The sequence below is a fragment of the Kryptolebias marmoratus genome, linkage group LG1, assembly GCF_001649575.2.
Source record: "Kryptolebias marmoratus isolate JLee-2015 linkage group LG1, ASM164957v2, whole genome shotgun sequence".
Lineage (NCBI taxonomy): Eukaryota > Metazoa > Chordata > Actinopteri > Cyprinodontiformes > Rivulidae > Kryptolebias > Kryptolebias marmoratus.
The window spans coordinates 33,379,319-33,392,848 of record NC_051430.1 but is presented as its reverse complement, the minus strand read 5'-3'; the positions used below and the strand labels follow the sequence as shown (position 1 = coordinate 33,392,848).

Below are 13,530 nucleotides of genomic sequence, written 5' to 3'. Positions count from 1 at the left end.
TCTTCACAAAATAGTTGTTTTTTCTTCTTATTTATCACTTCTATAAACTGAATGTATGCAAAGTGACAACACTAATACATTCGTCGTAGCCTACGTTATGAAATATTTACATGAATCATTGATACAATTATGACAGAAACGATAGAAGAAAATATATCACGATAGACACTTTTCTATCGTCCCCACGATATGGATCGTTATATTGCTATATAACAGACACTTTGTTTCCCCACAGCAGGAGTAGGTGCCACAAACAAAAGATTGCATGCCCTTTCTCATTGTCCCACAGTCTCTTGGTTACTTCTTTTTCTTGCTCCAACACACGATTTGAATCAATGGGTGATAAACAAGCTTCTGCAGAAAATGAAAAGGTAATTTAACCATTAAATCAGGTGTGTTGGAGCAAAAGAAAAAGTGATAACATGCCGGATAGTAGCCCTCAAGGCCACCTCTGCTCTAATTGTTTGTTCCCATGCACCAGTTCAGAGTACCCGGCCTTCCTGGAGTCCTTCCCAGGGGTTCTGGAAGGTGTTCCAGCTGGGAATTTTGCAGGAGGACTTCAACAGTTTAACCTGGAGGAGTGTGACTAGAAGCAGTGACCTTTCTGATATCAAGTGGTGTTAATATTGGACTTCTGTTCGAGTCACAGTTGGTCCATAATGAATTGCATGTTTGATCATAAGGGTGTCCATTAGTACATATGGCACCAGGACACCCTAGGCAGCGGATCGATGATAGACTTTGCAGTTGTTTATTCTGATATGCAGCCATTTGTTGTGAACACTTGGGTAAAGAGAGGAGCAGAGCTGTCAACTCACCATCACCTGATGGTGAGTTGTCCGCTCAACCTTTCAGGGTCTGAAGCAGCACCAAGTGATCCACAGCGTCAAAGGCTGATGGTAAATCTAAGTTTTAGTGACTGCAGACTCTCACATCAACACTGAGGAGAACAGAATCAGTTTGAATACCTGACTGAAATGTGTCTAAGATAAAAATCTTCTCAAAAGCACCTCAAAGCTGTTGTGCAACAATCTTTTCAAGAATTTTGAAAATGAAGGAAAACTTTGAGACGAGCCTATAACTGCTAAGAGCTGATGAATTTAAAAAGCTTTTTAGAAGAGAACAAATGACAATTTTTCTACATTGTTAAAAGCCAACTTTGAAAAATAAGCAGGCGATGCTAATGACTAGCCTGATTTTTTACCATTCTTCAAGCTTATAAAACAACTCTCTCTCTCAAAAACAACATACCATAGTGTTTTGTTATTTTTAAGTTTTACTTAGTGTTTTGCTACTTGTAGTTTTCAGTAGTAGTAGTAGTAGTTTTGCTTCTTTTACCTAATGTTCTGCTTTTTCCTTTGCATTCATTTTGCTACTCTTAGTCTTTCTTTCCTACTTTTAACTTTTAGTTAGCGTTCAGATTCTTTTTAATTTTAGTAAGGGTTGCGTTTTTTTGCCGTAATTTTTGATGCTTCTTCAGCATTTTCAACAATGTCATTCAGTGCTCAGCATTCATTCTGCATTTTGGCAAAAAATGAAATTTCTCTAGTTAGTCCAAAATAGATTGTTGCAAGAATCAGCCAGTTTGATTAGCCATTGTGCCAAGATGTGGCTCAGTCAAACACAATCTTTTTATTTCTGATTCACCAGACTGGGAAGGGGGAATGTGCTGAACTCAAAACTGTAAAAGTCTATAATGGGTAAGTTTAAAATCAAGCAGATAGAGAAGAATAGGGCAGCTAGCTTTTCAGTATTAACAGAAAGCAGAAGTCTTACTGCTTAATTCGCTGAATAGGCATTCGAAGTAAGTCCTCCAGCTTTTGGTTGTTGAACTCTGGTCGAGCTTCCTGTAGTTTCTTGAAACGTCTGAAGGCCTTGTTTCGTTTCAGCTGGATCTAAGAAAGCAGAAGACAGGACAAGGAATTAGAAAAACTATCACCTGTGTAACGAGGCAGATAAAGAAACACAAAGTATTGCTGTATTTTCAGTCAAATTATTGAATAGTTTTGACTTTTCACAAAGCAAAAAACTAAAATTTAGATTCTTACCTCAAGCACTTTTTTGGCATTGTAGATGTTGTCCACATATTTATTGTAAAAGTGTAAATGAGAACAGAACTGCTCCAGGCCTTTGACAAGGTAACCATTCTCCAAATGGACCAGTAGAGATCTGAACAAAAGCAAACAGAAAAAGAAACACTTTATTTTAACATTTAAACAAATAACTAAAGGGCATATGACATGATTTTTACACGTTTGCTTTGAAATTGTGTAGTGGTCATAGTTCATGAGCAATACTTATTACCAGAGCAAAAAATGTGGCACAAGTAAAAAGGTGTGAAAGAAAAGGGTGTGGCAAAATGCCTGACAAATATAACTTCTGCTCCAACTAGTTGTGTGCCAAAAGTTAGTAAAGAAGTGTTATTTATTTAGATAATAATTGCAATCCTTACAATAATTGCTTAACCTAAATAAATGCATATTCAACAACCCTTAGCAGAATTTTTACACCTAAAAATAAGAAGAGCATTCTCACTTCAAAAACCTAAATCATGGACTACAGGAAGCTGGTTCTACCCACTGCAACTGAATTTTCATTTCCCCACATCATCATCCAAGTATGCACAGGTAGATTGCTGTCATATAAAAGCGGCCAATATTGGCAGAATAAAACTGGCTGACCAGTTCACTGTCTATGTCTGCTTCATAGGAAAAAAGCAACAGAAAATCTGCAGCTTCATGATTAAGTTTACACTGAAGGAGCAGTCTCCCCCCCCCTTCGTTGCCTGTGAACATTCATGGACTTTCCTGCAAACACACACACACCAATGCATTACACTGCCCTCTACCATCTGGAAACACACACACACATTCTCATACTTGCCTTTTTTTTTTTTCTTCCTTTCGTTGTTCCTTATTTAGATTATCTATATATATTAGAAATTCTTCCGTTGGCTGTTCAGAGGGCCTTGGTTCTGTTAGTTAGAGTTCGTACCTTAGTTTAGTTTATCTTAGCATCTCTCATGTTGGCTGTTTAGCGGGCCTTGGTAATGTTAGAACCTTAGTTTAGTCATGTTTAGACCTTGGTTAGTAATTGTTATGTCGGCTGTATAGAGGGTCTGGTAACATTTAGAAAGCTCGGTATCATTAGCTTAGCATTCTCATGTTTTAGATTATTTATCCAAACTGTACACTTAGTTTAATTCATCTTGTTTAGCTTGTGTGTTTCATTGTGTTTCATGTTCTGTAACTCTGTCTGTAATTTTGTTCCTGTGTTGTAGAGCGCTTTGAGTCGCCTTGTGCTGAAAAGTGCTATATAAATAAATGTACCTACCTACCTACCTACCTACATTTTTTGCGATACAACCATGTTCTGATTCCACTTTCTGTTTGTGGAAACAGTAGCAGGGTCGTCATCCAGTGTTAAGGGAGCCTTAAATGAGTCCTACCAGCCACCCTAACACCCATATGGGATATGACAGCATTAAAACATGAGAGTTCTAGATAAAGTCCCCTGAACTGCAAGTTCGTACATACAGGCGAGATCGCATCTTAGGCATTATTTTCAGCGAAGACGTGCATGTTTACTAAAAGGTAAGGCGTTGACCTCTGTTCAGAAAGCTGCTTCTTTGTTAATGGGTGGCTTAGCAGCTGATCTAGTATGCAGTTTCATATGAAACCTTCTCTCTTTAGGTGATGTATTTAGTGGGACCCAGATGGCGGGTCTACCTGCAGGGCATCCAGGGCCTCTTTGAAGAAAAAATAAAATGCCTGCTGTTCTTGGGAACAAAACAACTGCATCATGGAAGAGGAAAAGTCGTCGTTCAGCCTGTCAGACACATTTCACTAACATATACTCAATTGGCAGAGGGTGTTGACACTTGTGAAGGAGCTCATTATCTAAACTTAGAAGAAATACCACACACACGCGCGCACAATTGTGCACTTTAATGATGTTCCCCGAGACTTCTTACAGCGCATTCTGTTCATACATCCTGTCAGAAGGAGCACTTTGCCATTGAAGTTGATTTAAATAGATTTTAATGAAGTTGCATGCCAAGGTAGACTCTGTATATAATCAGGAGATGCAGAAGCAGCCAAGAGGGTTTTAACGAGGGCAAAGGGTGGGAAAGATTCTGTTTCCGTATGTTCTCTGCCTCCCTGCCGCAGGTTATGATAAATATGAAATTAGGGATTACATTTTAAAACATTTTTCACAGCAATTAAACTGTCTGACCATCAGCAACAGGAGGGAGATGGCATTAGCATTCTGTGTGTGTCAATTTAATCCATATTAATTCTAAGAAGATGCAACATCTAGGACAAACTTAACCAAAATATTTAGGTACTGTCACCTTAAACAGACAGAAAAGAGGAACATTAATTGTTAAAAACACGACATAAGCATGTCATAAACATCCAGCTGAAAACAGATGTTTACTTACACTGTCAAAAACACAGAAGTATCCTTTCTCACTCTGACATTAAATCAGACAAAACCTTCTCTGTTTTAGATCAGTTAGGATTCACAAAGTTATTTTCTAAATGCCAGAATTATAAGAGAAACAATATTTCTAGGGCTGCAACTAACGATAATTTCAATAATCGATTAATCGGGCGATTATTTTCTCGATTAATCGGTCGTCTTGGAATTCATTCATTCATTCAGTCATTCATTTTGGCCCACATAGAAAAGTTATCTGTATGTAAAGGAGTAGGTTGATGCAAAACTTTTAGTACTTTCTTATTTTTAAATAAATCAATATAAATTCAATTCAACATTCTCACTTTATATACTTAGCTCTCAAGCAGAAAATAACAATAGCTAATTTACCACCCGTGTTTCACATCTCTAAAAAATTTACAACTAAATCAATTAAACACACACACACTACAAGTACCATTAAAACAATTAATTACAAAAATAAGTAGATGTAAATGTAGTTAAATGTTGCCTCACTCTTCACTTGCATACAGTGATCGACCCATGACTAAACATTACTTTGTGATGCCACCGGGTGGCGCTGAAAGCAGCGTGCAGTTTCCTGTATGCTAACTGCTGCTAACAGAGCTCACAGAGCTAGTTCTGCTGCTTAACAACTTACACAATAAACACAAAAGCCTATTCAGCAGATTCTAACCTGCAGTGAGTAAAACATGCCCCCAAAACAGTAATGGAGGAGCAGAAAGAAAGTTTGCAGTGAGGAAGAGGAGCCGTAGCTTCTTCATCATCATACGGAGCGGACGGAGTTTATTTATTTTATTTTTTTAACGGAGCGGACGGAGCAATGACTTATATTTTGGACGGAGTTTGTTCAGCAAACGCGCTGCAGGTGACGTCACCGTTTCCGCGACAACGTTAGTGACGCATAAATTGCGCGACACATATCGATAATGAATTTTGTTGCCAACGCTTTTAATTATTGAATTTTATCGATTTTATCGATTCGTTGTTGCAGCCCTACACTGGTCCCTTTAAAATGGACCAAACAGCTCTGGTGTGAAACTGACCTTAAAATTTCTTAGTTTTCTACAAAGTTTAGCACGATTTTTCTTATGTTTTAAAAAACTAAATATTAGTAACAAGCCACATCAGCAGAACTAATTTGCCATATCTACCCTAAACATCAGCGGAAATGCAACAAACCAGGGCTGAAAGAAATGATAATGTTAGGACACTTAAGTTCCCAGAGAAAATGGTTCAGGTTGTTGAAATAAAGCTTTTATCAGAATCTTATCAGCAAAATCAATATGGCACCCAGACATGTGGGGAGTTGAGCTTATTTCTCATGTAACTTCTAGTTGGTCACCCTGAACCCTGAGAACAGCAAGTCAGGTTCATAAATACTATATTACAGCATTATTGGTGCATGTTTCATACCACCTGGAGTAATTAGACCTGGAATCTTGTAAAGGATGTAACAATGACTCCTGCTGGTCATGTAGATAAGGACAATGCTTTGGTCAAACAGGACTTTATCTACACTGTATTTTCAAACTGGAGACAATTTACTAATCCCAATCACTTTAATCAGTCTTCCACCACTATCCCCAGTGTATACTTCTTTAAAATATTTAAAGAATACTTACTGGTTCGCTGAATGAATGTCTTTAATTGAACTGAAGATACCCTCTCTAATATCCTGCTTCAGGGTTCCTTTGGCCTTCAAGATTTCCACAAAGAACTGAGAGAACAGAACCAAAAAAAAATTAAGATGTTAAGTCTCAACATCTGGACCAGTCAGATGGAATTATGGTCTCATTTAATATGCTTTTGATGAATTAAATTTTTCCTGATGTCTCAATTACCCTCTCACCACAGAATGCACAGTAAAAATTCTAAATACCTCTGATTTTAATGTTGGTAGCACAGGCTGAAAACCACAGAGGACGACAGCTAAAATGATTTAGAACTATAATTCAGCAAACTGCAGCTTAGCCAAACACAAAGGGCTGCACCACCATACAGACAGTAAAGTAACATCTGTTATGGTTTCAAGTCATTTAAAATGAAAAAAATGATAAGAAAAGCGAAAGCCTGTTTGGCTTAAAATGAGTCCTAATTGCAGTGAAGGGGTGGAGAGTTGGTAATTGTGTAGAAATCAGGCTGTGGAGGCATGTGGAAATCTTGTGCTCTCCACAGGGAGGTGGAGTACATGAGTGACTGTTAATGTCCCTAATTGTAAAAGAGCGCACTTCTGTAGAATAATGCAGAAGGGCTACAGCCTGTGACTAATGGGACTCTCTCTTCATCACAGCATCGGTGTGTATGTGTGTGCGTGTTTGAGGGGGTCAACAGTTTGACCAACAAACTTTTGTTGGTCTGCAATAAAACATACTGTGGTTACAAGTTCCAGTTGTTGGCAATAGCGTTGCTCTGTCTGCACCAATTCTCTCGCTGTTCGGCTGCGTTTCCTCTCCCAGCGGTCTCTCTGCTCCTGGATACTGCTGCACCCAGTCAGGCTGGAGGGGTGAGGGGAGAAACTCATGGTCACTGTGATAAGGAGGACACTGCGGAAACACAAGCAATCAGACCAGGTCAGCGTCACACACAGACACCACAATAACAAACAAGCTAAATATACCTGCAAACATGTGTTTATGTCGTGTTTTTAAGTTTAGTTATGTTTCTTTTGTTTCCAGTAGATTGATATAGGTCTGCTGTGATATCTGACCCCAGATTTCATGTTTAGACCATACTAAGATCTTTGAGTGTTTTGCATTTTCAGAACCGGAGTTCTGTTAAATCCATCATAAAGAAATGGAGGGAATATGGGACGTGTAAATCTACCAAGAGCTGGCCATCCTCACAAACTGAGTGACTGAGCAAGAAAAATAAAATCTAACTGTTGGAGTCAAAATATCTTATGAAGCACTGAATGGATCCTGATGAAAATTAAAGAGAGTAATCACTGGATTTGCACCTAAAGCTGACTAACGTCTGGAGTCAAACGGATTCAAAATGGCCACCAAAGCCAAGTGATCTTAGAAAACACAAAAACAGCTAAAACTCAGTCAGTTTTACAGATGGTGTGCTAAAATGTGACGACTACAACTTTTCTCATCATAAGATGATCTTAGTTTGAAACTGACAGAAAAGATGGCCGGTGATATGCATTCCTTCAAGGACTGCTAGGCTTTTAATTAAAAATTGTTTTTGTGTAGTTTAAAACCGTCTGACAGCTGTGTGTGTATATACTGACACATATAGTAAGTGTATATGGACAATATCTAACTTATCAGCATTCAAAATGATAGAAAACTAAGAAAAATGATGCAGCTGTAACTTTATTACATCTGTAAGATCCTCCACAGACACTGAAATCCAACAGAAACCTCTTGTTCCACCTTCAATTCCTTCTCACCAATTAAATGCCTTAGTTGTATTTTTTTAATAGTCATATAACCTATGTAATGTACTCTTAAACAATCACTAAACAAAATCATTGAAAGCATCTTAAAGCCTACCTAAATGACAGGAAAAACACTCCTCCAAGTCAAGCTAACAAAGAGAAACCACTTTCGTATTTTGAATTTTAACAATACAATAAATATTACGAACTTAGTTTATACATTTCTGTGACAAAAACTGAACTTTTGTTCGTGACCTTTTCGTCGCGAGGTTATTAGATTGACGATGTGATATGAATTTTCTAAAACCGTTTCATTAAACCTTACTTCGTTTCATAAACACCGTACGACTATTACTTATTACAATTTTTTTTACAAGACTTTATTGGGGAGTGAGGTGGCGCTTACCTTCAGTTAACGTCTCCAGTTTTAACAATGGCGCTTTTTCCCAGTTAAACTTCTTCCTTCCGGGTTGCAGCGGTGATGTCGCGTTTGATTGGCTGTACGCGATGACGTATGAGGCTGCGCAGACAGCTGGGTAGGTTTTGTTTTAAAGCGATGGAAGGTGTCATTTTTCGGCAATTTTCTTGCACTTAACCAAGTTATATGTTCATAAATACAAAGTGCTAAACTCCGAACCTATGTTCTGCTCCTTAGATAAGGAAATTCTAGTCTATTTTAATTAATTAATAGAAAGCTTGTTAAAACAGCTGTTACACTCCAAACTTGGTATCCTTGTATGTCTATTTTTGTATGCACATACGGTACAATATGCATGCACTTATGCATATACTGTGCATTAAAAAAGAAAATAGAATATCATCAAAAAGTTCATTTATTTCCATAATTGAATTCAAAGAATTAAACTAGTGCATCATATAGAAGCATTACAAAGTGATATATTTCAGTCGTTTATTTATTGTTTGATCATCCTGAGGCTGTTTGTGGTTTGCGCCCAGGTTGCATCGTGTAAAACGTTAAATCTTCCATGCACGTTCACTCGCTGTGGAGACCCCAGGCAGAAGGGAGCAACCTAAAGAACAACTGCTGTATGACTTACAGCTAATAAAATACAAATTAGCTTGTCAAAAAGTTGAATCATGCTTGTATCGTGTTGGTCAAACCTGAAATATAACTGCTTAGAGTGTGTGTTGTGAATGACTGTCAGCTACTACCACATCAAATTCTAGCTAGATCTGTAAAAATGGCTGAATTAGAGCCATTTGAGGGTTTCTAAGGTCAGTTGGTTGTGGCAGCCATCTTGAATAACAATGATTCCAAAAGGTGATCAGTTGGAGAGGTACATCTAATGATTGTTTCTTGAAAGTGTCAAAAAAATGTGTCCAGTGGTTCTTGAGATTTTTCTCTAATAGGCAAACAGAGTTAGCCTACTAGAGTTTAGTTTCTCAGAATATGTATTGTGAATAGCACACAGACGTAGTTTTGTAAACTGTAGCAGCCAAATTCCTGAAACTCCAAAAGTTGATCTGATTATCTTTAGAGAATTTCATTAGTCGTTTTAGATGTTCGTGAGATGTTTTGCGAACAGACAGACACACTAACATGAGCAAAACTTCAATCATCCTTTGCCTTTTGGCGGTAGGTCATGAAGAAAAAGATGAAGATGTAATTATATTTTCAAAAGAAAAGGAAATAAAAGATTCTGAAAGAGGGCAGCTTGTTGGTGGGACTGTTCACACCATCACTGTCAAATCTCACCTTAATGCAAGTTCTCCCAGTGCATGTGTGGGGACTGCAGTTTTCTGTAACGAATCAAAAACGTGCATGTTGGGTTATTTGGAGATTGTACATTGGTTTCAGGTGTGAATACTTTTTTTGTCTCATATGTCTTTGTGTTGGTCTCCTATAGGACCTTTCCATGATCTATTCCACTTTCAAATGTTGTAAATGACATTAGGATCTCATTATGTTTTGTTTGCCTAAGGCTAAAGTGACAAAAACAGTTGAAGAATAACTTTTTGTAACTTTAAGAGAAAGTCCAGTAACAGTTCGGTCTTAAACGCCTAATCATTCTCCAGTTTCTGACACCATCATCTGACTGTGTCACACCTTCTTCAAAGCCATCACCACAACCTCAGGTGTCCTCAAACGAGACCACTGACCCTCAATGGGCTTCGAGCCTTAACCTCCCTCCTCGCCTTGGTTCTGTTGTCATCTGATCAACTTCTGGAGTGCCCCCAAAAGACGGGTTGTCAGCTGGCCCCACACAGCCTCGATCTCATGAGGCACCTTCAATAATGGGTGATGAGAAAACAATATTAGGTCTAGTCATAATTGCAGCTAATGCAAGTTGATAAGATAAAAGTTTTATTTCCAGTCTGATACTTCTTGATTAGAAGAAGCGTTAATAATCTTCTGAACTAACTTACAAAATCTGTCAAAATAATAATAATGGCACTAATAATAATAACCAGTAATAATCTAAAGTGTCTAAATTCTTGCACATATGTCAACTGTCTTAGCTGCATCTTTACAGTTTACAGGATCACCTCTCATTGTGACTTCCTAGACATTTTTGGTGCTTGCAACTTCAAACAAACTTCCTCATTTTGCCTCAACTGTTTAGGAATATGCCTCAACTGCCACTAGTCTTTCGTAATCCTCATCTGACATGTGGAATGAGCGAAACATTCTTCTGAGTTCAGAAACACACTATTTGCACTAACTAATTATAAGTAATCCTAGTTTTGCTACACTACACAACCACATGACTAAAAATACAATATTTGTTTCATACATCCATTAATACTTTAATTTTTATGCTCAGTCATGTCCTTATTGTATTAAGTACACACACAGTCTCTTTATTGCAGTCTTAAGCAACATCTTTTACTTGCACTGGCCTGAGAGTGGGTTTTAGACTGATCTCAGCTCACATTCCTTGACCATCCATCTTCTTATCCGGGGTCGGGTCGCGGGGGCAGCAGCCTAAGCAGGGAGACCCAGACTTCCCTCTCCCCAGCCACTTGGGCCAGCTCCTCCGGGGGAATCCCAAGGCGTTCCCAGTCCCTCCAGCGTGTCCTGGGTCTTCCTCTGGGCCTCCTCCCTGTGGGACGTCACCAGGGAGGCGTCCTCACCAGATGCCCGAGCCACCTCAACTGGCTCCTCTCGACGTGGAGGAGCAGCGGCTCTACTCTGAGTCCCTCCCGGATGACCGAGCTTCTCACCCAATCTCTAAGGGAGAGCCCAGACACCCTGCGGAGGAAACTCATTTCAGCCGCTTGTATTCGCGATCTCATTCTTTCGGTCACTACCCAAAGCTCGTGACCATAGATGAGGGTAGGAACTAAAATTGACCAGTGGGTTATTGGAGCTGTGGCCGCAAGGCTGTCGGTGCCTGTCGCGGCACCCTCGAGCCCGCTGGTGGACACCGGCGGTGAGGGATGCCGTCAGGCTGAAGAAGGAGTCCTATCGGGCCTTCTTGGCCTCTGGGACTCCAGAAGCAGCTGACGGGTACCGGCAGTCCAAGCAGCACGCTGATGGTCGCTGAGGCAAAAACTTGGGCATGGGAGGAGTTTGGAGAGGCCATGGAGAAAGACTTCTGTACGTCTTCAAGGTGATTCTGGTCCACCATACGGCATCTCAGGAGGGGAAAGCAGTGCAGCACCAACACTGTTTATAGTGAGGGTGGTGTGCTGCTGACCTCGACTTGGGATGTCGTGGGTCGGTGGGCAGAATACTTCGAAGACCTCCTCAATCCCACCGGCACGTCTTCCATTGAGGAGGCGGAGCCTGGGAGCTTTGGGTCGGGCTCTCCAATCTCCGGTGCTGAGGTCACTAAGGTGGATGAGTTTCGTCCGGAGTTCCTTAAGGCTCTGGATGTTGTAGGGTTGTGTTGGTTAACACGACTCTGCATTCCTTGACACCTAAGCATAATTCTAAATTAAACATCCTGTTCAAAAGATTCTCACATTTAGATAAACTTATAATCAAAGTCTTCCTTTGCATCATAAAAGAGTTCATTATTGTTTCAGAGTGTTATCTTTTTTTCAAATCATTTTTAAACTATTTGAATTACAATTTAGATAATTCAGAATAATTAGTTGGTGCCAAATTTAAAATATTTCCCCCTAATTTTGTGTTAATTTGACTTTTGTTGTTGTGTTGATACATCGTTCATTTGTGATTTTTATCTTGTAATAAAATCTTAAAAAGGTATTATTGATAGTATGTTATGATTGAAAATTCCCTGTAATTAACAGAGTCAGCCTCAGTTGTTGAGATCTGATAAAGAAAAAGGCTGAATAAGTCAAGTTATCTAAATATTGTTGATCAATACAGTCGATCTGGTGCAAGATCTTAAAACAGTAGAAAGGTCACTTTCACCTTTTTTACGTCCTTCTTGTTCAAACACCCAATAATTATTTTCTGACATTGACATTAAAATCAATACTAGTTCATTAGATATTTTGCTAACATTATAGACAAACAAACACACACAGCACATGCGTTTTCAACTTTGACAGCAGCCAATAATAAACAACTGAACATATGAAAGCTATAAAACAGATCTAAATCATGGGCGGCTTCTTTTTTCCCTGCAGATCACTTTCCTAAAATCCCTTTCTTTCCATATGTGATCCAAACATATTCTGCAGGTGGATCATTACAATGTGCTAAACATACAATACTTTTAATTTTAATTAAAATTTATTTTAAAAAAGGGCATGTCGTTAGTTTCTTTTTATCGTTTTCACATTTATTTTGTTTCCAGTACATTTGGTGTTATTATAATTGGCCCCAAAAGAGTCTGGTGGAAATTAGGCCTGTTTTGCCTTAAGCAATGAAAACATGAACCATGCAGGAGGCCACAGACAAAGGGTTTGCTTTTTACCTGAAGGCAATAAAAAGCATCAATAATCTGTGAAGCAAAAAGTGATGCAACTCTCTGAAGGTTTTGCAGTCCTTCAGTCTTCTATTCATTCCAGCTATTGCCAGAGGATTCGTAATTGACCTCTGAACTCTGATGAAAAAATAAATAAAATCATGACATAAACAATTTCTTCTTTTTTTAACTTTGAGTTTCTCTTTCCTTGGAACACTAATATTGAATTGCTAGTCATAAAGTTTACTGTTACTCAAACAAACAACCAGTGACGTGCGGTGAGGTTCATGGTTGGTGAGGCACTGAGAGTCAGATTTACAAATATATAAATCCAAAAGGGTAGCTTATTCAATTGGCTACTGGTTATTTCATATCTCATCAGCGTTCTTCACACAGACACACACTCTCTCTCTCTCTCTCTCTGTCTCTCACTCACTCACTCACACACGCTTGCGCGCACGCGCACACATAGTAGTATTAATGATAAGATAAGAAAAAACGTTACAATTACCGTTTTGGCAGTCCGATTGAGCAAAACAAAACTTAACTACTGGCAGCAGTGCACGTGACTGTCACTGGGCTCTGCGTGAAAGGACAGCAGCAACAAGCTCCCGTTGGCTCACGTGCGCCCCCTTCAGTGCGGCAGAGTACTGCCTGCCTCTCCCTTCGCCTTTTCACTGCGGTTTTATGTCTCCTCAGCAAAACTAAATATGTCACTAACAAACATTAAACGTAAATGGTTAAAGACATTAGCCAGACTGTGGAAAATCAGGCTATATAAACCATTATATTGGCGACATGCAGCGGTACGGCAACAGGCAGGGGCCAATTGCA

The 13,530-nt window shown here is 39.1% G+C and overlaps 1 protein-coding gene across 3 annotated transcripts in view; it reads right to left on the bottom strand.

Moving 5' to 3' along the window:
- Positions 1 to 8,345, bottom strand: part of arhgef39 (Rho guanine nucleotide exchange factor (GEF) 39) — a 41,573-nt gene extending 33,228 nt beyond the window's left edge. For all 3 annotated transcript variants that reach the window (XM_017426293.3, XM_017426294.3, XM_037981072.1), the window contains exons 1-5: positions 8,259 to 8,345; positions 6,839 to 7,010; positions 6,090 to 6,184; positions 2,049 to 2,169; positions 1,777 to 1,895 (exon numbers count right to left, since the gene is read on the bottom strand). In XM_017426293.3, coding sequence (XP_017281782.1) covers positions 1,777 to 1,895; positions 2,049 to 2,169; positions 6,090 to 6,184; positions 6,839 to 6,988 — 485 coding nt within the window. In that variant the 5' untranslated portion in view covers positions 6,989 to 7,010; positions 8,259 to 8,345. The remainder of the gene's footprint in view (positions 1 to 1,776; positions 1,896 to 2,048; positions 2,170 to 6,089; positions 6,185 to 6,838; positions 7,011 to 8,258) is intronic.
- Between the last annotated feature and the right edge of the window lie 5,185 nt (positions 8,346 to 13,530).